The following is a 25862-nucleotide window of genomic DNA, read 5'->3' on the forward strand; positions in this document are numbered from 1 at the left end:
CCCCCTCCCGCTGACCACGCCCCCACCTGACCACGCCCACAACGCATCCGCGCAGCTTTAGGCCCGCCCCGTCCGCTGATGCTGGCCACGCCCACGCCGGAAGTTCCGCCTTGAGCGGAAGTGGTGGGGAGCTGGGTTATGGCGGCCGTAGGAGGGGAGGATGGTGGTGGTAGCGCGGGCCTGGCTTTGGCCTTGGTGGAAGGCAGCGCCGGGCGGGCCGCCCGTGTCGGGGACCCGGGGGACTTGGTGGCGCTGGCCCGGCAGGTGCAGCAGGTGAGGGCCGGGCACGGTCCCCCCGAGAAGCGGCTGTGCTGGAGCTGAGGCCGTGCGGGCACTCGGTGTCCCGCGGCTTCCCGTCAGCGTCCCGCGGCGCGGTGTGCCGTGTTGTAGGGTTACAGAACGGCTCGGGTACCCGCACATCGCCCAGCTCCAACCCTTCCCTGTCCTCCACCGACACAGGTTCTCCAATGGGTCCCGCCGTGGCTCCGGTGCCTCCCAGTGTTTCTTGCCGCTCCCCCCCGTGCACCCTTTTATGCCTCACTGTCCTTCCCTGCCCGTCCCGGTGCGTCCTGCTGGACCGTCCCTGTGTGTTCTTGTATGGCCCGTTGCCCTGCCGTGTGCTGCTGCCTGCCGCCTTGGCAGAGGGTCACAGAATGGTTCAGGGTGGTAGGGGCCTATAGATAGGCCTATAGGTAGGGGTATAGATTCAACAGTGGGTCTTGGTATTTCCTGCTGTTCTTTTCCATTGCCTCCCAGTGTGTCCTCCTACCGCCTTTCCAAACACCTACCTGTAAATCCTTCTGCCTTTTCTCAGGACATCCCACTCCTTTTTGGTCCATCTCTGTCCTGCTGCCCATGTCCTGCCCACTGTGCCTCCCCCTGGTCTGCATCTGTGTACCCCTCTGTCTGGGGGTGCTGTGGTGTCCCCCCACCAGGCACAGAGTGCTGGGGGGCTCAGAGCTCCCTGTGCAGCTCGTATTAGTCCTCTGTTAATGCAAGGTTGCAACCATTGCTTCCCCAGTGTGGAAATGTCCACAGGGCCCTGGCTGCATTCATCCTTATTAACCCCTCTGTCTCTTGCAGGCAGATGAATTTGTTCGAGCCAACGCCTGCAACAAGCTGACTGTCATTGCTGAGCAGATCCGGTGCTTGCAGGAGCAGGCTCGGAAGGTGAGGATGCATCCAGTGGCAGGAAGGAAACGAGGATAAAGGTTTGCTTTTTCTTGGCCGTTAGGCATTTGGGAAAAGCTGTGGGCTGGTTGTGAATCATTGCCTGAAGCCAAGTAGAGAAGATTGAGAGGGGTGACAGCCAGGGTTCTCTGTTTGGTGTCAACTGGGGGCGTGAGGGATGTTTTGGGGGCTTTGCCTTACTCTGCATATCAGGGTGAACTTATGTCAGGTGCACTTAGCCCTTTCAAAGGAGGGATGGGAGCTGATGGTCAGCCCACAGCAGCTGGGATGTCAGTTATGACTGTGACAGAAAACTCCTGTCACTGTACGATGTGCTCCCAGGAGGAGCTGGTGCAGCAGGGTGACAGTGTGACTCTGGGTGGTCACTCTGAGGTGAATCAGAAAAGACGAGCTTTGCTCTGAGGTTTGGGTGTGTCTCCGCTTTTGAGTTTGTCCCAGCTCAGTTGCCAAAGCAGTTGATCCTGGCTGTCAACCCAGCAGTGCTCAGCTGTCCTCTTCCATTTTGTCTTCACCCCTACATGTGTGATCACAGAACCAAAAACAAGTTATGGAGTGAGAAAGGACCTACTGGTCACTGCAGCTGGCCCACTGTCATCAAGCCAATTATGTCGTGCCGTCATTAAGAGCTGCAGCTGGGGAGCTGAGTTCCTCTGTGCTTGCTGTGCCTTCCCCAGTTTACTTCAGCAGGGAAATTCCCAGGGTCTGATTGTGTGTGAAGACAAGGAATGACTCCAGCCCATGGTGGGGCCTGGGGCAGAGGTGAACCTGGGGTTGTGAACAGTTTGCTGCTGTTTGGAGGTACCTGTACCTCTGTGGAGGGGTACAGGAGTCCCAGAATGTAGTTCAGCAGAGGAAAACTTGAAGAAAATAAATGGCTCTTTGGAAAGCATCTGCTCTGTGGGGCAGGTGTTGGGATGAAGCAAGAGTTGTACTAGGAGAGCAGAGCCTCGTGGGCTCTGGCTGAGATGCAGTAAGTGTGTGTGGAAGTTATAAGAAGTAATTGGTTATATTTGAAATGTGGTAATTTTAAATGTGTTTTTAGGTTTTGGAAGATGCTAACAGGGATGCTGACCTGCACCACGTGGCCTGCAACTTAGTGAAGAAGCCAGGAAACATTTACTACTTGTATAGGAGGGAGAGTGGCCAAAAGTACTTCTCCATCCTGTCTCCTAAGGTGTGTGGCAGCAGCTTCTTGGGAAGCAGAGAAGGGAAAAGGACCTAATTTCTGGTACTTGGGCACTTCTGGAACTCAGACAAAAGCAGTGGCTTGATGGAGCCATTCACACACCTGCGCCCAGTTGAGTTTCTTGGTCTGAGTTATCTGCTGGTTTAAGGTGGGCAAGATCTTTGACAGGTAGACCTCAATTCAGTCTCTGCCATTCTGTTTCTGAAAGCAGCAAAGTGCAAACGTGTCCTGGGCCTTCCCTGTCTGCTGTGGTTTTTGGCAGCAGTTTTCTCAGGTGCTTTAACCCAGGGGTTAAGACGGTTTGCAGCTTGGTGTTTTGTTTCTATGGGAAATGGGAATGACTCTCCTCTTGAGTTACTGTTGGAGGTGTCTTTCTTGCAGGTCACCCATTTATTAATGCACAGGGTGAAGACCAGAGAAAACAGCAACAAGCAAGGTGGAGGAGCTCTGCAGGGTGATACTGTGTCCCCAGACCTCCCTGTGTCAGCAGCACTGTACTGTGCCTTAACTGGTCTTAGACTCAGGGTAGTTAATCCTATTTTTAGGTTAGGAAGTGGGACATCTGTGTAGCTGGGACTACCTTGAAGGTGGTGGGCCAGGAGGCTGAGACTATCAGCACAGTCTGGTTCCAAGGGAAATCTGATAGCAATGCATGTTTCTTCTTTCTCTTTCAGGAGTGGGGGACCAGCCCCCATGAGTTTCTCGGTGCCTATAAGCTCCAACACGACATGTCCTGGACGCCTCTTGAGGACGTTGAGCGACGAGATGCTGAAATAAACATCTTGGAGAAGCTGCTGAGCCAGCAGGCAGCGCTACCCCCGTGTACAGAGCCCAACTTCCAGGGCCTCACCAAGTGATGCAAAGTGTGGTGGCCATACAGGACCTCTGAACAGAGCTAATGCCTGAGGACAGGCAGTACCTGAGCGTTGCCAAAGGCAGGGCAAGGAAAGAGACCAAGAAATGAAAATGCTGATGCTGCCAGTACTTGCTCTTTGCTTTAATAAGACTAATTCTGAATTCAGTCTTACTGGATTTTCTAGTAATCAAGTAGCTTATTTCGTTGACTTATGCCAAGCTGTAACAAGAGGCAGATGATATCAGATGGAGTAATTTCAAAAGGACTTGGGGCAAAAAGCAGATGTGCTTGGGGCGGATTGATAGCGCTGTAAAATATGTCCTACCCATCTGGCTCTGGCTTGCCTCACTGGGACTGTGTGTGGCAGGTAGTGATTTCAGGTCTGGATTTTGGCCCTCATTATAACACATATGTTTAGGAAGAACTGTCAAAATTGCATGCAAGGAGGTCTGTTCTTTCTTCCCTTTCTAGTGTGGATTTGTTCACCTTAGACCAAGTAGTGCTCCTGGCCCATGCCCTGCAGCAGAAGGGGTTTTGGTGCCTGGCTTGAGACCTGAAGATGGGGATGCTGCAGCCCTGGATTCTCCCTCAGCTCACCTGCATCTTGTCTGCACACAAGGCTTCTGTTACAGTGCTGCCATCAGCCCGGCCCCATCCTGCTGTGCTTCTTTCTGGCTGGCAGAAATCTTCTCAGAGTCATTGTAGGATTTTGGAAGAAGCTTTTCCCAGCGCACCCTCCCTCACTTAGAGCACTGGGCAAATTAAAAGCAATGTGTTGTTATTATTAGGCCAGGGTGTAATTAATTCCTTATCAAGTCACAAGTGCCTAATTTGATAGGGTGCTTCCCCCCCCCCCCTGCATGTTTTATCACCCCCAGGTCTTATTTTACTGCATGTTATTAAATCTGAAAAGGAGAAAGTTAATTACTGCATGGGTTTTGCCGTAGTGCTAATTACAGCAACATCAGAGACCTTCGTCTGTGATTTATGCTTCTCTGGGAAGAAGGTGTTCCTGCCCCAGTTTTATCTGTTTCCCATCGTTAAGAGCTGTAAGCTGATGTACACACACAAAGGAATGCGGTGCTGGTTGCTGCCTCCGCTTGTGGTTCCTTATGTTGGACTTGGGCAGGATTTCACTTCTCCAGCAAAGCCTTCTGACCCTCTGTGCCCTATAACTGCTGCCCTGCTGCGGTTCCTTTGGGTGCCAGCACTTGCTGGCCTGTGCTCTGCGCCAGCATGTTTGTGCTGGGTAGGGGGGATCCTCAATTCAGTGAACATCAGTGCCTCTTTTAGCTCTCCTGCTCTTTGGAGGTTTGCTGTCACCTACTTCTCCATCCTAACCATTTGCTGCCCATCTTGCCTGCCCGTTCTGCATCCCCAACAAGCAATGGGCTTGCACCAGCGTGGCACACCCAGCATTGCATTGTGCTGCAGGCAGGGAGGTGAGGCAGCACTGCAGAGCGGAGCAGCCCATGCGGGGTGATGTAGGCAGCTGATGGCAGGACCTGAGCAGCCTCCTGCAGCACCTGCACCTGAGAACGCGATGCTGCAGCGGGATTGCATCTCTGTAATGCGTTTATTGCAAGAGAATGGAGGAGACGGTGCTGATACAGCTTATGGAGGGGTCTCTGATGAAGCTTATGGAGGGATCCCTGGGTGCCTCTGGGCCTTTGGGTGCCTCTTCTTGGCTCAGCCTGCCCCAAGCCCTTAATGCATTTTTGGATCCATAGGGTGGGAATTGCGTTAGGAACGAGGCGCCGAACAGCGGCTGGGAGGAGTCGGTGAGATGCAGCACTAGAGAGGAGGCCCGGGCTCTAACCCTGCTTTAGCGTTGCCCTGGTAGCGCTGGGTGACCCACATACCGACCATAGCGCCCCACCGCCCTCAACTGAGGAAAGCGGAAGCGCGCTCCGCCTTCTCGTTCGTACGCGATGACGTCACCTGCAGCGTACACCGCCCAGCGCTGCGCGATGACGTCACCCGCAGCGTGCCCCTGTGCCTGAAGCCGAGGAGACCCCGCAGCGAGCCGCCAACGCCCGGCGGAGACTCTGAGGTGAGCGGCCGCGACGGAGCGGGGCGGGAGCGGCGTGCGGGCTGCGAGCGGGCTCTGCACCGCGATCGTACGGCGGGCGGGAAGGGCGGGAGGGGTCGGAGAGCCGGGGCCGGCCGTGTGGGTGCCGTGCTCCCTGGGTCTGCGGGGTTGCGTGTGTGTGTGTGTGGGGCCTCCCCGCCGCTGGGCCGGGGCTGTTGGCGCAGAGCGGGGCTGAGGTGTGTGTGTGTGTATGGGGGGGGAGCGCGGCCTCGGCGGCCCGGCTCGGCCTCCTCCTGCTCCCGCCGCGGGTGGGGACCGGCCCGGCAGGAAGCGGTGGGCCCTCCGGCTGCGAGCCCCGCCGGCCGCCCTCGGGAGGAGGGGAAGCCGGAGGTCGGGTGCCGCAGGTTGGGCCTCTGCTTCTTCCGGGAGCGACGCCCAGCTCTGAAGTAGTTCCGAGGCGCAGTTCGGGTGTGGGCTTTGCTTCAGGCACCGCGAAACGCTCCCTTCCCTCTCCTCCTCCCCAGAAAGAGCTGGGAGGCGCTGCCCGGCTTTTGTCTCGCCCAGGTGCCGGGTCAGCCGCCGTCCCGTAGCCGTCCGTGGTTGGTTCTTGGCTGCTGTGCTTGGAGGGCTGCTGCGGGTGGGCATTTCTCTTCCATCTTTGAGGTCTCTGAGATGAATTGTATGAAGGGCGGCACGTTTTAGTGCCCTTTCCATAGTGGCTTTTCCTGTAAACGGGTGGAACTTAGCCGGTGGTGGCAACAGTGGGACACTGCCCAGGTGTGTGTGAAACCTGTGCTTGGAGAGATGAGGATGGTACCTGCCCCGTCTGCCTGCAGGCTGTAGAGCCAGCACTGCTCTGCTGCCATCATTTGACTGAGCACCACCAAGGCGAGGCCTGGATGAGAGGCTGTGATGGATGTGGAGGCAAAAGTAGTTCAATCTATCTGCGATTGCATCCGTTTGTATTATTTCTACCCTAAAGAAAGGGGGGATGGCTGGCTTTATTCAGAATGTTAAATTGGAGCACCCCAAATGGCCTTTTTTTAGAAGAGTAATTAAAAGCCAGGTTCAGCTTCTAGTGTTTCTAGTGGGAGTAAGTCAGTAAAGCACTTGGAGCCTGGCTCTGTTGGTTAGCAAGGTATTCTTGCACAGGAACAAGTTTAGATAGAAAGCCTTTGTATTCAGGTGTCTATATGTGGAAAATGCGTTGTTCTGGCTTGGCAATGAGTGCTTGTTAGTGTGAGATGATGGGGCGGACAGCGTAGGCAAATATTCATCTGAAGCAGGTAATGCATGAATGAATCAATATGTTAATATGTTTAATGTTGTTAGTTGTGAAACGATTCTTTGTTCGGTCTGTTTACTGCTCATATGCTTCAGTAATAAGGAGGAGAAGCGTTTTTAAGTCTTGCTGAGGAATAAAAACTGCTGTTGCTGCAGGATAAAACGCGCTTGCAGTTTGCCAACGTGTTTTGGACAGAAATTAACATCATGAGATTTGCGTGCTTTCAACTTGGTTATTCATGAGCTGTGCCTGATGCTTTCAGTTCATTGTATCTCCTGCTTTGGGATTGTTTGCTGAGGACTGATGGCCGGGTAGAAGTTTGTTGTGTTTTTATTGTTAGAGTTCTGAAGGAGTACCAGAAGTGCCTTTAGATACTAAAGAAAGTGGAGGGGGTTTTTTTCTTTACTGAAAAGATAAGCTAGTAAACAGAAATGGAGCCCAACACCAAACCTGAGCGGGTTTTCCTGATGAGACTGTAGCTGTGCTTTTACTTTCCCATAAGACATATGATAAGTTGGTGTTGAGTGCAGCGCAATGTTTACTAATCCTGATAAGAAGCTCCTTCTAGTTGAAATGCAGTTGTTGTACTGAGAGATGTTTCCAAGTCTTATGAGCATGGGCAGCTGGGAAATCTTAATTGAAACCTTTTTGGAAGTGATCTGTCGCGCTACAGGCTTCAAGGTTAATACTGCACATGGATGTAGTTGGGTTCCAGCTTTGCTTCGGGCTTCAGAGACCTTGTATGATACGCTGAATGTGCATCGCTGCAGTTTCGGTTATCTGCTTCACACTGAGTGCTCACAGCTTTTAAGTCACCTACAGCCTTGCACACTTCAGCCCCATCAGTCCTCTGCCTGCTTGCTGTGGCCAGCCCAGCCTTGGCTCTGTCCATAGGCTTGATGATGAATTTCAGCCTACTGCGATGGCCCTTCAGGAGGCAATAGGGGGGTGTAATTATCCTCACAATTGATACTCAGTTTCTGAGGAAAAACCAACAAAGATATGGAGGTGCTGTTGCATTTAAAGGAAGCGATGTGGGTTTGTAGTACTGTAGCAGGAGCTCTCCTTACACACCTAGTGCACTGTAGGCTTTTGCTGTGGCTCCTGTCACCCTGTTATGCTGGAATGCATGTGAAACAGTATTTGTAGGATTTAACATATACCAAAAAGCAGTGGAATGACTTGATGAGCCTTTGTGCTGAGGTTTGAAAGGGATTTAAATTACCATACTGCATCCTGTCCTCACTGAATCAGGTGGCTTCATTCAAGCCTCGTTTAGAATAGCTGATACCATTCAAGGGAAGGGTTTTCATCAGAAGGGTTAACCTTAAGGGATGGAAGGTAGGCTTCTACCAGTGCACTTCCTGGGGCTGCAAACTGGCTCAGGTGCTTCTTTCTCCTTGTGGACGCTCTGTGGCAGCTGGTAGCTACCTTAACAAATTGTTGGACTCTTGCTGCATCTTCTGCATGCCTAAAGGTAAGTGGCCAAAATGAGCAGAAGATGAAAGAAGTGATGGAAATTGCATTAAGGCAGGGTGTCCCTGGGTTCAGATGGATCAATGAAGGCATCAATGAGAAGTCTCTTCTGTAACATTATTCTCAGCAAAGCATCATCTCTTTAGTCCTCAGCAGTCTTGTTGATAGGCCTGAGATAAGCATGCTGCTTCCTGCAGACAGTGTTGGGGCAATTTGTATGCATGGAGCACCAGCAACTGAACCACGCAGCGAGTGCTGCAGCTGATGTGCACGCAGGGTGGCTGCCCCTATGCAAAAGTGCTCACCAAAGTAGCTGTGCTGCTTCCAGTGTCAGCTGTAGCACTTTTCAATGTGTCTGGCTATAGGGAGGGGAGCTGAGCTGGAAGCTGGTGTGTCCAGTGATGAGTAGTTAATTATGCAAACAGGAGCAGAGCTTGCATCGTTATCTGTTAGCAGTGTGAAGCTCAGCAAATATGGATGGATCTACTTTATGTGGTATCAAAGCGCTGAACAGAATTTCATTGCATGGTAGGGTTGAACAGCTGTCTGCGGGCTGTGAGAGAGTAAGAATTCAAGACTTAAAAAAAGGACTTAGTATAAGCAGACGTGCTTCTCAGGGTTTAATATGGGATGACATCTTCTGCCTTCTTCTGTTGAGTTCATGTGAAGGTGGTTGCTTTGAGGTCCGAGTGGGACAGGCTGCAGCAGATGGAAACCTTGCTGTGCTGTGCCCACTGAGTCACGCTCTGCTTGACCAGGCTTGTTTTGAATGTAGGGCTGTGCAATGGCACGGCTGTTGACTCTCTTTCATTTTTTTTCTCCTTTAAAGTAGTAGAACTTAAAAGGTGTTATGCTGCTGGTGGTTTAAGCTCAGACTTCTCAAATTCTCCCACTCAGCTGTATTCACTTCCTATCTTGTGTATGTCTTCACTTATCGGCTTGTTGTGACGAGCCCTTCTGAAGTAGTGTGGTAGCTGTCAGTTCTTAAGTTGCATTAACCATAGTGTATATCAATCTCTAAGAGCTACTTTTTGAGGTGACACCTTGAGCTTCTCCCTTGGTAATTCATAGTAGCTCATCCAGAAAACAAGTTACTTCAAAATGATAGAGACTTTCTGACAGACAGGCTTAGTCAAGGGGCAGCCTTGAAGTATGTGTCCAGGATCTCCTATTGCCCCTGTATTGAGCACATGCTTCCCTAATAATAGCAGATATTGCGTGAACAGCATCGGCCCGTGGTGTGTCATGGTGCTGCTCTATCTGTGCTGCTGGTCCTGTGTCTATGCTGGAGCATTTCCATCTCTCAGGTGTGGCACTTGGGAGGGTGGCACCTCCAGTTACTTTCACTGCACATTGAGAGCTTCTGACCAAGCCTCTGGGTGATGGCGGATCTCCACCGGAATTCTTGTGGTTGCTTTGATAGCACTTTATAGTGCAACGGCTCTCCTGGCTGCTGTGACAACTTCCGTTTAAAACAAAGAGCAGCACCTCGTGGAGTGTAAGCTTTGAGATAGATTTAAGGGCTGGCTGAACTTGTGGCAGCTCAAAAAAGATGTGGTTGGTTCAAGACCTTTAACTGTGTGGTACAGGATTGTTTCTTAAGTCACTCCTGCCTGGTCGTTGCAGGTTTTGCCTTAAACTTGATCACAGCAGAGGGATGCTTGGAGCTCTGAGGTCTTTATAATAACTATTGACACTAGTTTGTGACCTGCACAGAGAAGTGATGTGTTGTATGGTTGTTTCTGGGATGCTGTTTGCTGGACTGGGTTTATAACACAGGCATGCAATTAGGATCTTCTTCATTTAATATTGTTTCTTCCTCTCTGATGAGAAAAAACAGCTGATTATATTGCTTTGATAGCCCTGATGTGGGAGATTCTCACTGTAGCAGGCTGGGTGAGCTTAGGTTTGTGTGTCAGTGGTGCATGCTGAGGAGCATCACAAAATGGTTCTTGGCTGTCAGCTGTCAGCTTGCAGCAAGCTGCGTTAGCCGGTGGGTGATGAAATGGCAGCAGCTTCAGTGCTGTGTGAAGAGGAAGCCGTGGTGCTGCCGTGGCTTGACAGGAAGCTTTACAGGATGTGCAGACAGATTTGACAGCGAGGCTTCCTCTGCCTTAGAAGAAGGTACGTGTTGTAGTCTGAAAACAGGCATCAGTAGGTTAAGAATAAAAGGAATCTTAATGAGCTGGAGGACTTGTGGCTTCTACAGCATTCGAACTGCTTGTATGGAGAGAGTGAAGGCAAGATCATTTGTGCCTTGCATTTCAGTAGGGAGCACTGATTGTAGGTGAAGATTGACAGCATCTCACTAATGCTTCAGCCAGTGATGCTGCACCTCAGGTGCTTGCTGTTAGAGTGAGGAAAGGAGGCTTTCCTGAGAGGGGCTTTGGCTTTCATTGGTTGCCCCATACGTGGGAAGCTGCCATAGGCACCGCCATAGGATTTCTTGCTTTTTTTTCTTTTTTCCTTTGATTAAAATACAAAGATCTGAAGAACTAAGTGAATTCAGGTTTAAAAAAAGCCGCATTGAGCAGAACTAAGTCAAATTGCATTATATTCCTGGACTTGATCAGCTTTCTTCTCTAGACTAGACTGCAAGGCTCATAATTATGTGTCTCAGTCTACTTACTTGCACTCAGACTGGGATGACTTTCCACTCTTGCTTCAATTCCCTCTGGTATTTAAAACTACTATCTAGTCCTGCTGGCTGCCCTGTATGTAGACTTGCTGTTAATGGGCACTTTGTGAGGATGAAACAAACCTTGTAACTTTTCCTCCCTTCATTAGCATTCCCTTTGGGGATGAGTTATTCTGCAGTCCTATCCTATGCTGTGCTATTTATTTTTCACATCACAACCTGACGCGTGCATCTTCATCTGATTTTCCTGTGGCAGAGTGGATTCTGGAATAGTACATCCCAGCTCCCTAACAAGAACCTTGTTTTCAGCTGTGTTTTGTGTTGAATGGGTCCCACTTTCATGTGCAGTCATTGTGTTGATGGAGTCGATCTCTCAGTGCTCAAGGCAGAATGGTGAGGTGAGGCTGCAGCCCTGAGGTGCTTGTATTCCACACCCTGGTGGAGGATATCTCCATAAACAAATCCTTGCTGTTTGTGGAAATAATATGGAAATGTTGGAAAGTATTGGAAGCTTTGCCACTAGGCTTGCTGGGGTTAGGATTTCATACTTGTATATGGTAACATGACTGAAGGCTTGATAATTTTGCTCATTAGAGTAATAGCTTAATGAAGGGTGGCTGTGCCTGGCTCTGGAGGTAGCCAGCTAAAGGTTTGGAGGAAGTATTGGTGGAAAGTACCCGTTTAGTTGCAGTGCTCAAATCTGTGCAGTGGCAGCACTGAAATAGTTGGCTGCGTTGTGGCTCTGTAGCATCTGGAGAGTAATGGATTCCTCTGGAGCTGGGTGCTCTACAGAGCTTCTCTATTCTGTTAGCCGCTTCTGAGTGGGGATCAAGGCCCGTGTTAAGTGGCAGCTGTGGCACGAAGATTACAGAGCTTGCCTTTGAAAAAACAGCGCGTGCTTCTGTCTGTACCTGCTTATTTTTATCCTGAGAACTATTTTCAGTGCTCATGCTGCTGTATTTCCTTGGTAAGGTCTCTGGGGAGATGCGTTACTTAGCAGCTATCAAGACCCAAGTTCACACTTCCATTTTTCAATGCATGTAGGGCTGGGTGTTTTTGTGCATCAGAAATGGACTGAAATGCATAGAGACCTTTCCTGCCCAGCGCTGGGTAATCAGGCTAAAAGTATGTTGTATTTTAGAGTGACTTGACTTACCTGATTTTTTTTTTTCCCCAGTGTGAGAAGTGACTGTGCCAACATCAGCCTCAGCTGGTCTTTGGCAGTGGTGTGCAATGCGAAGGCTAGCTGTATGGAAGAGTTTGCATATATGAAAATGAATGTCCTCTGATGTGTGTGATGGAGTGATTGCATCAACTGCTTCGTGCAGGAATACCTTCCTGTCAGATCCCAGTACATCCTTATTAGTGGCTTGGGCTCCAATAGAAGCTCACTAATGACACATACTGCAATCCAGGGAGAATGAAAAACCTAAACTTCTTTTTTTCCTTTTTTCTTTCAGGTTCACGTTGGAGTTGATACTGTAGCAGACTTCAGCTATGCAGACGATTAAGTGTGTAGTTGTGGGTGATGGTGCTGTTGGTAAAACCTGTCTTTTAATTTCTTACACAACAAATAAATTTCCATCGGAATACGTACCAACGGTGAGTGTGAGAATGGCTCCAGTTGTTCTTGGGGCATGGTGGGTTGTGCAGTATGAGGTTTCCTTCCTAACTAAGTTGTATGGCGTGAACACCATAATATTTGTACCTTCAGCTTGTTGTGAGCTAATGCACCATGGGAAAGTAATGCTGAGTCTGTTATGCTGCTGCTACTGATCCTTGCTATCAGCTGGTAGTGCTGGGGCTCTTTCCCTGTATGCAGACAGCCTGCAGTGTGACTGCTTTGTAGGATTGGCTGCTGTTTGTTGGTGGCCACCGGCTGGATTTTGTGAATCAGATGAATCAGATTATCTGCAGTTGCTAGAAATGCAAAGTGCAGGACGGGCAGCAGGAGCACCTTATCTCCAGCTTACTGAGCTCTGTTGTAGCCACATCTTTTGTAGGGAAGGTAGTACTTCATGCTGTTAAGATGGTCACTGACCACAGTTAGAGTTTTTGATGCTGATTTTTGCTTTGCAACTTTGAGAGGTCACGTGGTGTACTGCGGAGTGTGTGTGGTTACTCCTCGTGTTTGACTGAAATCATGTTTGGATCTAGGGTGTTCAGTCTCATTCCAGTTGTGCATACAGATATTTGACAGCTTTGTATGTATTCCTTCTATTTCTGTCTTCATGTAACACTTGTAGCCTTTTTGAGTCTTACAGTGTCAGTTTTCTGAGATACCAAATCCCTTGGCTTGTCTCAAGATCAAGGTTAGAGCAGTCTGGCTGCATGGCACCTGTGTGTTCTTTTTCTGATAGAGAAGTGTTGCTCTAGTACTGCCTATGCAGGATTAGCATGCTGACAGTGGGATGGTTCAGTTTGTTTTTAGGGTCAGTGGGCTTTTCTACTGTTACAATGCAGCTTAAAAGAACAGAGCTCCTTTGAGATGCTGGGTTCTTCACAATGCCTCTTTCAAAACAGCAGATACCTTGTGTAAAAGCAAACAAAAATAAGGAACCCACCAAGCCAAAGGAATAAAAGTCATTTTTGTGACAGAGAAGCTGCAGAAAATTTCTGTGGTTGTTTTTGGTGGCTGTCTCTGACCTCTCTCTGAAGACTTTTCAGCTTGCTAAAGTTGAGGCTTCCTTGAAACAGGATTGATTTGTGCGAGCTTAATTTTAGTCGTAGATTTGGTGCTGAAAAGGAAGTGATGCAAGTATCCCCAGTCCCGAGAGCATGTAGCTTGGATGCAGTGGCCATCCTGCGGGCTGTAACATAGGCACAGAGACCTCAGTTTCTTGCAGAGATTCTCTTGTTAAGGGCTGGCAGGGGACAGATTGTGTTCGAATCTGCACTTTGCTTCTCTTGAATGGTGCAGAGAAACCTGCTGTGTTATTTCTAGGATAACCACATGCTGCACAGAGCCTGTGGAGGTCTGCTTGCCCTGTTTAAGCTAGTCTTTATGGTCAAGACAAAATGAAAGTGGACATTGAGTTTGAGCAGTGAGCCTGAAGCTTCTATACTTATCCCTAGCGGAGTTACCCTTCATTGCATTCAAAAATGTTTCAGTCTTCAACTTGTGAGGTTTCAAAATGCACATATATAGTTTGCTATACTGCAGATGGTAGTGTCATCTGTAAACCCCAGGCCATAAGCAGTGTGGAAGAGCTACTCAAGGAAATTAAGTTACATGTCATTTGGACGTGTTCATGTTGTGCTAAGGCTTACTTGTGATACCTTTTAAAACTGTCCTGTGCTTCTGAAATCGTGTTTACTCCTGAATTTTGTCTTGGGAATATCACAGGCCTGTTGCTAACTCTGGCCTAAAGGCTTCCTTCAGACTCTGAGCTGGTAAGTAGGCTCTGATGTTCTAGCTAATGCTTGTAGTAATAAACAGGAAAAGAAATGTAACAGGTAACATGGTTCCAAAATGAAGGCAGAGCCTTGTGCTACAGGGCATAGAGCAGTTAGTAGCAGGCGAGGGTGCTCCTGTAAGTCTGAGTCTGGTTTAAAACTGATCTGTTCTGTGCACTGCTGAAGGCTCTGATGTAAACTGTGTGCTGTTTTTCTGCTTGGATGTACCTGCACTCTGCAGCTGCCAGTTCAGTCTGATACATCAGGATCTTTCAGTTAGTTCTCTTTGGCTTTTTTTTCCCTCCCAGTGGGAGATAGATTTTATGCTGGTATGGAGTTCATCACGTGCGTATTTTTGACATCGTTCCCTCTTCAAAAAAAAAAAGTCAGCGAGGGGCTTGTGTGTGCAGTGGCACTGTCAGTGTCTGGGGAATGGTAGATGGTGTGAGTTCTGTAATGTGGAAGCTTGAGCTTCCTGCTGTAGAGGGCTGTCTGGCACCAGCAGGAACTGAAACTTCTTGTTGGACTGTTGCTACTCTGGGTTTGAGGCTGTTTAGGACAGTTGAGAGTGAAATGGTGGTTGTGCTAGATCTGAGTTGCTTGCAAGGATGTCATGAGGAGCTGGCCTTGTAACCCTGGCTTCTGCAGTGCTGGACCCACAGACCTTCTCAATTCTAGCTGCACCTTTTAAAAAGAAGTGTAAAAATCCAAGTATGATAATGCTCCTAAGGGGCAGCTGCAAATAACAACTTAAACTCTCTATTCACCAGGTAAAGATGGGGGAATAGTAGGGGGCCAGAGCTGACTAAGGAATATCTTTGGAATTTTAAGCTTATAATAATCCTCTGACATCCCAAAGAATTGGTGCCCTGACCTTCAGTGAGGAGCCTACCAGTTTCTGATCCTTTGGGTCATTTGTATTGCTTGTACTTTGGAGTGTTGAAGTTGTGCTCATTGCATGTGGGATGTGCCTATGAAATGCCTGCAGCCTTCTTCCACACCTTGAAGGTCTTATATTGTGGCTGGATGCTCACAGTAGGGTGTGGTAAAGCAAAATCAGGGCAGTGTGTCAAAAGGATTGGGCTGCTGGTAGTGGATGTGAATGCTGAAGTCTCTTGCAGTCCTTAAATCCTGAGGGCTAAGCTGTAACTGTTTGAGAGGGAAACTTCCAATTCTAGCTGATGATTCTGGGGGTGTGTAACTTCCTTCTGAGTCGCAGTGGGTTGTGATGAGTTGGAAAAACCAGTGTAGTGGAAGGTATTGCTTTAACCAGGAGAGTTGGCTGGAGAGGAGATGGATCTGAACCCATCAGAGTTCAGCTTTGAGGTGCTGTCTTTCTAGTCTTAGTCCTTAGTGGAAATTGTTCAAGGGCCTAAGCTTGTAATGAAGCCTTATGAATATGCGTGACAGCTCATTTCTTAGTGTTCTTCCTTCCATCACTTCTGTGAAAAGCTTCTGACTGTGACCTGCTTTGATGCTGCAGTTTACTTCAGCCATGGAAGCTGCTCAGACTTGATGTGTTAAAGGATATGAAGCTTTCATATCCTTGCTCAGGTTGGTCAGCTGTCTCAGTAATTGTGCAGCACGATGTGCAAAGATAGTTCTTTGTTTTTTTTTTCCAGTGGGAAAAGCTTTTGATGAATGTAGCTTCTGAAATGTCCTTTTCTGGTTCTAAAGATGAAATAGTCATTGAAATTGGTGTTGACCTCCAGCAGTATACTCCTTAATGAGTTTGCAGGTTCAGAAGGAAAAGGGTTTGGGTAGGGGCATGTGATCAGCTGTGTTGTAAACAAGTTGTTGGGTGAAACACTTCATGCAGTGTGTGCTTGTGACCTTGTGGTTAGGACTGTTGTGCTAGCTGCTACGCAGATGCTGGTGGCTTGCTCTTCTCAGTTATAGGCAAGTGCTGTTAAAGGTGTTTTGTTCAGTGGCTTTTATGGTATTAGATGCAGCAGTGTATCTGGTGTGCCTTTACTCTAGAAGTGTGGAAGTAACTCTCGCATCCCTATCACAAATGGAATCGTCCTGTTAACAGCCTCAGTGACAGTGCAGGAAGCACGATGGATTCTGTCCTGTTGAGATGGCTGTTGTACAAATCAGGGGGGGTGGGTTCAACATGGTAAGTAGTGTGATGGTTTGAAGGATAGCATATTGACATAGCTCTTAAATGTGTTTCTTTCCTGAACAGGTTTTTGATAACTATGCTGTAACGGTGATGATTGGAGGAGAGCCTTACACTCTAGGCCTCTTTGATACTGCAGGTAAGAAACTGAGTGCTCATGTCATTGTAACTGCCCTAGGTTTAGCTGAAGTGTTGAACATAAAGGTATACCTGATCAGCCAAAAGTTGGCTCTTCTGTGGAAGGGAAGAGTCTGCAGGCTTTGTTCATTGTCATTAGACTGTATTTGAGCTCATGGCTGGGGTAATGTACAGTGATTACACAGCTATCTGCGTTTATTAGCAAGCATGAGAACTTAACAAGAATGGGTTGGAGCTTACCCAGGACTTGTCCAGTCCCCAGCATGTAATAATACCAGAGCAGTACGCAGCTTCTGATACTGAAAACTATTGTTCAGAATTGTCTTGTCGGAGAACTTGGCTGGTAAAGTGTTGCCTAAAATTGCCTTAGTAGAAGTTAATGTGACTTTCCAGCTGTATTCTTACAGATGCATTGTTAGTGTTTTATTAATGACTGGTGCGATCTTGTGCTACAGTTAAATGCTGTGGCTTTAATTACTCTTCACACTTCTCACAAGTTTGGTTTGTATGTTCATACAAACTCCTTAATTCTCGGATAAGATGCTCTGTGGAGAAGAAGCCAAATGATTTAGTGCTTATAGCTTGATATACTTGGGGAAAATAAAAGCTTTCCTTATAGAGCCAAGCTTCTGAAATTAAAGGGCTGCTGCATTGAAGGTCACCCATCCTTTTTGCTAAACAGTAGCTACTACTAGTGCAAGCTACAGAACTTAAATGGATAAAACCCATATAAATGACTGACATAGTGTAAAAACTTTCTACTGTGAAGACAGCTTTTGGGGTATACTTTCACTTGAAACAAGTAGTTTTGGTCAGTGCTTAGCTTCCCTGTTTGTCTGGAGAAGTGCAGTAGCGGTCACAAGCTGTTCAGGTCTCCATCTTCAAACTACAGATCTTCCACTGAGATGTCCCAGGTGTGGTCAGCTCCTTTAAGGTCTCTGAGGTCTCTCTCCCGTATGACAAATAAGAGACTCAGTTGAAATCTGAATGTTTTTTGAACAGACGTTTCTCAGCTGGTTGCCATCTCATGGAGTAGCTCCTTAAATGGGAGCCTTGCGTTGCTTTCAAAGATGAGTGGTACTGAATTGAGCAGGTATAAAAATGGGCTGCTGCAGAGTTTAGTGGGTCACTGTGAATGGTGTGCTGCAGGGACTGCTGCTGTCTGATGTGCAGACCCAGAGGGATCAGCTTGGCTTCCATTGAAGCACAGCCTGCCCTGTGACTGTGTGTATTTTTAGGGGATGGCTGCTAGACAGTCTTATTACTACCACACCTGTAACAGCAGCATTCTTCTCTTACTGTTCAAAGAACACATCCCAGTTCAGGTGTGAACTGGGCCCTCCTATGGAGCAAAACTGCTTCTGGAACTTTAGTTTTTGTGTGTTACTGAAGTTTGATGTCAAAATATATTTTATGGATAGAGTAGGTGCAGAAGACCTGACTTATAGCCAGATTTACATTCTGCAGTCTGAGGCTGCTTGACCTAAAAAGAATTTATTAGGGCACACTGCTGACCTTTCCTTCTCTCTTGTGACTTTAAGCAGCTTGTTGTTACATAGCAACTGAATGAATTCTATATCTGAATACGAGGCTCCCTGAATGTTTGGATTCAGGGCATGTGTATTGCGTAAGAGTTAGAACTGCTCACAATAATGCTTTTGTGCTGAAATGTGTATTCTGACAACCTGTAAAAAGGCAATGTTTTGCTGTCTGCCTCTAATACTGTGTTAATTTTCTCCCTTTCTAGGTCAGGAAGATTACGATAGATTACGACCCCTCAGCTATCCACAGACAGATGTATTTCTGGTCTGTTTTTCAGTGGTATCTCCTTCTTCATTTGAAAATGTGAAAGAAAAGGTTGGTTCAGCTCTGCCTGTGTCCTCCTGAGAAGGAGCTGCTGCTGTGATTTTAGTAGTATCTAAAGTGTTAAAGTTGACTAGCTGGTCAGTAATAAATACTGTATCTTCTTTCCTTAGTGGGTACCTGAAATTACTCACCATTGTCCAAAGACTCCTTTCCTGCTTGTTGGGACCCAAATTGATCTAAGAGATGATCCCTCAACAATTGAGAAGCTTGCCAAGAACAAGCAGAAGCCCATAACTCCAGAGACAGCTGAAAAACTGGCCCGGGATCTGAAGGCTGTTAAATATGTGGAGTGCTCTGCACTTACGCAGGTAAGAGTTGGTCTTTGACCATTTCTGCTTGTTTGTATTCCATATATATATATATTTCTGTTACAGGGGAAAAACAGCTTGGAGTGAATGTGAAAGGATATGAGCTCCATTGCTGCTGTTGACACAGTAGCTTTCTCTGTCCTGTTGTTCTCAGGCACAAGGAGCTGGCAGTGGTACAAAGCAAATTGGCCTGTGAAGATTAGGCACAAGTGGAGAGGGGAGGTGGAAGATTTGCTTGCTGGGTTTGCTTTTGTGTTGGAGCAAAGTAGTTATCTAAAACTTAGAAGGCATGTTACAGACAATAAGTGTCCACAACTGAAGAGAGCAGTCACAGGGGAAAAAAAAACAACAGATCTCAGTTTCTCTCAGTGAAGTAAGTTTTTTTTTTCCTTCTATGAATAGAAGCCTTCCTAACTGAGAGCTTCTTTCTCTTCCTTTTAAGAGCTTCCTTTCTCTTCTCCCCACCTAGTCTATGGTGATCGACTTCCTTTGTGTGCCTTAAGATGGAAGTTCTGTTGAAACAGAAAATACTAATCATATAGCTCTTCAGATATAAATGTGTCTGTGCTGTGAACTGATGAGTGAAAATGAGTCTAAAAACATCTGAAACTGCTGCCTTGAAGCACCAAAGCCTGGCAGTCTTTTCCTCTTAGGGTGGGGAGGGTGGTAATGTGTTGGCTGGCTAGATGGGATCTACCTTGTCTTTGGATGCCCTGGAAACATAATCTTGTGTCCACTCCCGCACAATATATTGCAGCTCTTAACAGATGATTTAATGCTCCTCTGTGAAGGATTAGTACCTACTTGATGTACACAAGAGGTGCACAGTGTCAAGTTTTTCACTCTTTGTCATTTTGTTGCACTGATCTGCAGTATCTTGAGTACAGAGCTTTGTTGCTGAAGGTTCTGCTTCCCTTGCACCTTCTGCCCATGTTGCATGGTGGCTTTTCCATTTGGCATCCTGAGGCTTTTTTTAACTGAAAACAGCCTTCTGAGGGAAATGCGTGGGACGCTGCCCTGGAAGGGTTGTGACAAGGCATCCTGCTTTAGATGATGTCAGTTGCACAACCTGAAAGCTGCTGCTGGCGATGCTGTAACCTACTTGTTTGTGAAATGGGTACCAGGATTTTTTACTCTTTTTTTTTTTTCTGTATCTTTAAATTTGCCTGGTTCAATCTGTTCAAATCATATGGAAGCACTTGAAATTACTAGAAGAGCTGCTATAACAATTTCAGTGTTTATCCGTTCTTTTAATTTCCAGATAAAGTAAGTGTATCAGTTGCAGAGAACAGCTTTATGCACTTGGAAGCTCAGCCTGAATTTCCTCCAGAGCACTGTAGTGGCTGTATACTCTTTAATGTTCTCAGAAGTTGGGAATAATCTGGTAGGAGGATTCTGAAGTTTTCTCACCTTAAAGATTAGCCAGTATTTACTAGTGCTCTGTTCTTGTTACTGCACTTGTCATTCATTGACCTTCCCTGCAAAACTCTTACTCAGCCTGTTGGTAATAGCTGCCAAACAGAAATGTAGATGTTCTGCAAAGGGATGTTTGGAGTTTCCAGCAGTGATGTAGCTGGTGGCTTGCTGAGCACAGAGGGCAGCTGGCTTTCAAGTGAAGCTGGGTTCAACTGGGTAATTCCAGTTATCTCTTTACCTTGGCATTCATCTCAGCTGACTGGGGTTTTCTGCCTTCCCACTAACTTGTAAATGACTGCATGACAGTAGCAAATAATCATAAAAATTATGGAGCTAGTGTTTTATATGTTTGTTTTTGTTCCCCCCAGCCCCCAGGTTTTAAGGTTTCACTTGTCTGTATGGAACAGCTAGATATTCTGAACACAGTACATGGACCCTAAGAGGCTGAGTTTGACTCTGTTGTGTAGAGGCAGAGTATCTGCACCATTATGAGTTTGGATGATTCTGCAGTATCTTCCCTCCCTCTCCAACATTTTTTCTTTAGGTATAGTGCTTTTTTTGTGATGAAGGCACTGCAGTAGGTCAGTACTGATGCCTTCAGCCTTTTTCCTACAAAATAATACCCAAATACCACTGTCATAAGTAGATAACACTTCCCTTTTAGGGCAGGGTGACGGACTTGCAAATAAAGCCAGTTGTTGCTTCTGTCATCCTTAAGTCTCTGTGTAGCTTCCCGTAGCTCTATGCAGCTACTGAGCACAAGGGAACACTTTGAATGTTGTTCCTTTTTGCTGACGCTAGGCTTGAGCGCAGCTGATGGTTTTAACAAAACCAGATTTGTGAGGAGCCTTACATTCCCCATGAGGAAGTGGGGATAAAGGAAGCCTGAGCTCAGCTGGCTCTCTGGTGCAGCCCAGAGCAGTGCTGCTTCAATCAGAGCATCGAGGCCTGTGGGCAGTCAGACCCAACACAGCTCCTTTCATTTGCCTGCTCTTCTGTCATCCAGGCTTCTATCTCCAATCCTCACTATGATTTTACCCTTTTGTTTTTGTTGTTGTTTATCCCTTTTTTTCAGTATTAGGAAAGCAAAAGAGGAGTCCAAGAGTGGTAACAAAAGTGTTTTTTTGCCTCAACTCTTGATGTATTTGGGTTTTTTTGTTACATAATTGGGTCTGTACTACAGCCTTATCCTCAGAGAGGGAGAATCTATCTAGTAGTATTCAGGCTGCATTTAGGCGTTATCAATTTGAACTCTCTAAGCTTCTTTGAGTATAGGTTGCAACTCTTAAAACATGCTGAGAAAATGTACAGAATTGTACATACTCTTGATAAGAGTAAATTAATAACCTTGCATGCAACTTGGACGTAAATGCTTCCAGGTGGAATTGTCTTAGAGACCTCCTGTGTACGTGTTCCAGTAAAAGACTTTCTGAAAGGGATGTATCTGGACTAACCTCTTGTTTGAATGATGTTTAAAAATGTACAGACTCTACAAATGCTCGCAGGAAGTAATTGAAGCTTTTCTGTTCTTCTTTGGCTGACATAAAGCAGTTCTTCAGGAGTTACAAAGGTTTCACTGGTGACAGTAGATTTAGGCGAGTCCAGTTAGCATAAACTGAGCCAGGTTTCACTTCTGGTGTTCTCGTGTAACTTGGCAGAGCTGTGTGGGAGTGCTGATGTACTGTGGTGCTCATGTTGTGCTTACAGCAAGGCATGTTTTATGCTCTGGTGTAATCCCTGCTGACCTCTTAGAGCTCTGACTGCTTGTGTGGTGCTGGATCTCAGTTATTCCAGTCCTAACACAGTATCTGTTTTCCTTTGACTTGAATGGTTATACTTGCTTTAATAACTAACTGAATAACTGAAACGCACCGTTCCCATAGCTGGCTGTTAGGTAAGGTATTGCGTCACTTTTTATGTGACTGAGTAGCCAGCATCTGAAGATGACAGTGGCTTACTAGAGAGGTACCGCTTCAGTCCCAGATTGTGTTTTCCCCACTGTCTGGAGTTCTTCAGTTATTCAGGGCTGAATTCACAAAGCAGAACAATGTGGAGCCTTTGCTCTGATCTGGCTGCTGCTGTAGATGGGAGCAGTGAGTCCATGCACCTGCCACGACCACTTACAGTGGGTCACTGCCAAAGGAGGTGCACTCAGTGGGGCACGCGGCCCTCCCATGTGTTTGTTCCCCTGTAATCTCACTAAGTGCATTTGCAGCACTTGGGTGAAATCATGATTTTTGAGCAGCTCCTTCCTCAGGTGGCTTTGCCGACTGCTGCTGTGTCTGTACCTCTGCCCCTTTGGGTGTTTGTGTTTAACTTGGTAGCCTGTCACGTGTTCTGTCTGTCTCTTTTTTTTGCTTCTGGGTTGTCTAAAGGAGATTTCTTCCTGGGATCTACTTTGTTTTTTTGCAAAGTAAATCTTGTTACTGCCTGTGTGAATTCAGCCTGCTCTATCCTGAATGCTCTTTGTATCTGCTTGTTTTTCTCTAATCCTCTAACCTGGCTGCTGTTTTTTCTCCTCCCCTCTGTCTTGTAGAGAGGTCTGAAGAATGTGTTTGATGAGGCTATCCTAGCTGCCCTCGAGCCTCCGGAAACTCAGCCCAAAAGGAAGTGCTGTATATTCTAAACTTTCTCCTTCCCCTCTTGCTGCTGCTTCCTCTGTCCCACTACTGTAGAAACCTGGTTAAAAACGAATAAAGCCACCTCTATTGAAAGCTGTTGCCTGCTTACCATTTTAGAGCAACCTCTGTATTAGCTCTTGGACTGATAACAGTACTTGAGATCTTTAGTAAAACATTGTGACCATGGAACGTGAACTGGACTCGCTTAACTCTCTGCTGCTTGGGTTGCCAGATGTGGGTAGCTTTATAATTCAGGCTGTTGGGGGAAAGGATCTGGTTACATCATTATTCTAAAAGAAAAAGATTGAAAGAATAAGACATGTTTGATCTTCCTGAATCCAGCTGGAAGAAGCGTTGCGTGTTTTCAGTTTCTACTTGTGACTCTTGTTAAATGTAATTGCATGACAAAAGTACATGGAACGGTGATCTGCAAGTGATGCTGTAATGTGAAGGAATTTCCGGTTCTCCTTTGTGCAGTGAGATGTTTTTGTTGCAATTGCTTTGGCTGTCTGTGCTGTAGTGGAGTATTTGTAAGTCCTTGGGAAGGAAATATCAATGTATTTGCTACTGCTTTATGAACTGTTAAAACTCTCTTGCTTTCACTAACACGATAGAACATTTCAGTAATAGATTCTTAAAGCCTGTTACTGTAAGATGTAAAGCTGCCTCTTACGCTTCTGATTTTTATTGTTTTAAGGAGAAAAACGTCAATTGTAGTTTCTTCAAACTTTGAAATTAAAAACTGCGGTTGTTTGTATAAATGTCTGATGAAGCTTTATTCTGATTTGCTGTTCCTGGCTTCAGTTTAACACCTGTGTAGCGTACCTGCTTTGTACTCTTCCCATTTCAACTCTGATACCATGCACAGCTTCTGGGCTCTACCTGCCTGCTTCTAACCATGGGATGTGTAGGGCCAGAAGCCTGCCCTGATCGTGTCCTGGACCAGTCTGATCATTGCATGCTTGCCTTGTCTCCTCTTCTCCCCTCGACACGCAGGTGAATGCCCTGCTGTGTTCGGCGTGCTCCAATAGAGCTCTCCATTCGAATGTAGCACTTTCTGCTTTGTTGTTAGCATGTCAGATGTGTCACTGCCCAACTAATCATAAAACCTGCCTTAAGGAAATGACTTCAGTACGTGTGTTTGCTTCTTGTGGAGTGTACTGGTCTATTTTCTAAGCACTGCGCAAGTCAGATGCTCTGCGAAGGAACTGCTGGCTGCAGCAGTGCAGCTGGGCAAAGGAGATGTGGGGGGGTCTGGGTGTCAGACTGGGATCCCTCACTGGAGGGGTTTGTCTGCCACCCGGCTCTCCTTGCTTTTGTTTGTGTGAACTCAAAAATGAGACTGCCCCTTTCTCTCTTTGCCCCTTTTCAGAAAGGCCTAAAGAATGTATTTGATGAGGCGATATTGGCTGCCCTGGAGCCACCGGAGCCGAAGAAGACTCGCAGGTGTGTGCTGCTATGAACGTCCCTCCACAGCCCCTTCTGCAAAGCTGGTGTTTGATGTCATACTAAAAGCAATGTTTAAATCAAACTAAAGATACAAATTTTAATTTTTTTTTTTTTTTTTTTTTTGCAATAATGACAAATGCCCTGCACTCCCATCTCCCCCACACATGATCCCTGTGTGAGATGAGAATGTTAGTGTTTATTCCCCAGTGTCCCCTCAATTCAGTTAAACTAGTTAATTTTGAGTAATTACGTAGTATCGGAGAACACTGATCAGTACTAGTTTTTTATTTTGTTTACTGTTTCTAATTTTTTTTGTTTTTGTTTAAAATCCAGGCATGCTTGTCATGACTTTTTCTGTAACAGACTAATTCTAGGCTGTTTTACTGAAGCCTTGCCCCTTCTGCCAGTCTGGCAAGATTTAGTTCTGGTTTCAAGGACTCCTAGGGCTGTTCTGCAGCCAGCCAGCAGCCTGTGTCCTGTGTGTGAACAGCCTTTCATACTAAAGACAAATACAGGAAAGTAAGATGTCCCAAGCTGGTGCTCCTCTAAGGAGGAGTGTAGAAAATGTATCTGCATCTCCTCTGAAGTTGCCTTGTATCTGTCTCTCTCCCCCCCCCGGCTTCCCACTGTGCAAGTCATAAATTTCTGCCCTGTCCTCTAAGTTATGAAGTTTTATGAACAGAAGAAACCTTTTCCCTGGATGCACCATCAGACTTGGAAACTAACTCAGTCTCTTCATGAGCATTTGGTCATGTCATGAAGAAATAACTGCACCTTTTAAAGCATGCCCACCTGGTTCATTTGGCTTTTAACAAGCCCATCTTTCTGCCAGTTCTTTCTTATTTGAGAAATGCTTCCAATGTCCAGCATATCCACTGCTGTTTGGATGCACTGAAAGAAACTGGCGTGTATTGGAATGAGAGCTGGCCCTGGTGGTGCATCTCCCTTTGAAGGTTTGGTGTCCTTCAAGGAAAAGCTGAAAGACCTGTCAGTAGGAAGGAACTGTGGGGAGGGCTTCCTAGTGTTCAGCATGGCACCATACAGGGACCAGCTGGAAATCCCCTTTTTCTGCATTTGAAGTAACCTTGAAGCTGTAAGATGGGTTCCAGACCAACAAGGATTGTGTGCAGGATTGTTACATAGACAGCAGTATTCGTAGGGACTTTACCAAACAACACGTTTTGGCTTGCAAGTTAAATTTTTTCTTTTAGGGAAAAGACTTAGGGAATCTTCTCCATCTTCCCAACTCCAATTTCTTGTCAACTCATTAGTGTTGAACCAATGCTTTTTCATGTCTAAGTTCTTTGTATATGCATTCTTTTCAGATGTATTAAACATAAAATATCTTCACAAGCCTGCCTGAGGGTAGTTATTTCTCTAGTCTTTCTCAAGTGTGAGGGACTTGAAAACACATGGCTTTTATCCTTTGTGAGTTTGCAAGTTAATGTGGGCCTATCCTTAATACCTGATTCTGTAAGATCCTATCTTCCCTTATCTACACTGCAGGCCTAAATTCTATTGGGATTGCTGTGATTTGTGACGTAGGCACTGCCATCATACCAAAATCCAAAGGGGAGACTCTGGTTCTTAACTAGGGGGGTGATGTACATGATCACAAATATTAAATGTTTGGGATGTTTCTAGTCTCAAACACCTCCTCTGTTTGGAGAGTATTCTTTGTCAGAGTTTCCTGTTGCTCCCTGTTCATGGGCAGATTAAACATTCAGGCAGGAGCAAGCGATGTGATGCTTACCTCCTGCTCCAACATGCACAGCATCTATTATGCCTGTAGGTGTACTTTGAAGAGAAAGGAGGTCTTGCAGTGTCACTGTGTAACTTGTGTTAATTACTAAAACACATTCCAAAGGGCTTCATTAAAGGT

General features: G+C 46.6%; 2 protein-coding genes across 5 annotated transcripts; both read left to right on the plus strand.

The window, feature by feature from the left end:
- The first annotated feature begins 89 nt into the window (after positions 1-89).
- Positions 90-4020, plus strand: C20H1orf50 (chromosome 20 C1orf50 homolog). The gene is made up of 4 exons (XM_072354314.1): positions 90-273; positions 1084-1170; positions 2234-2365; positions 3052-4020. Exons 1-4 carry the CDS (start codon positions 139-141, stop codon positions 3232-3234), a joined length of 537 nt encoding a protein of 178 aa, XP_072210415.1. The 5' UTR covers positions 90-138; the 3' UTR covers positions 3235-4020.
- Positions 4021-5162: 1142 nt separating this feature from the next.
- On the plus strand, positions 5163-25333 carry CDC42 (cell division cycle 42). Of its 4 annotated transcripts, none has more exons than XM_072354150.1 (6): positions 5163-5286; positions 12125-12266; positions 16249-16321; positions 18068-18177; positions 18297-18494; positions 22447-25333. In XM_072354150.1, the coding sequence occupies exons 2-6, from the start codon at positions 12162-12164 to the stop codon at positions 22534-22536; spliced, it is 576 nt and encodes a 191-aa protein (XP_072210251.1). In that variant the 5' UTR covers positions 5163-5286; positions 12125-12161; the 3' UTR covers positions 22537-25333. The 4 variants fall into 4 exon arrangements, with proteins under 4 accessions (XP_072210251.1, XP_072210250.1, XP_072210252.1 ...); XM_072354149.1 differs by having other exon boundaries at positions 23904-25333; XM_072354151.1 differs by lacking the exon at positions 5163-5286 and adding an exon at positions 5291-5353 and having other exon boundaries at positions 23904-25333.
- Positions 25334-25862: the final 529 nt, after the last annotated feature.

The sequence above is a fragment of the Excalfactoria chinensis genome, chromosome 20 (genome assembly GCF_039878825.1).
Source record: "Excalfactoria chinensis isolate bCotChi1 chromosome 20, bCotChi1.hap2, whole genome shotgun sequence".
In the NCBI taxonomy this organism is placed as follows: domain Eukaryota; kingdom Metazoa; phylum Chordata; class Aves; order Galliformes; family Phasianidae; genus Excalfactoria; species Excalfactoria chinensis.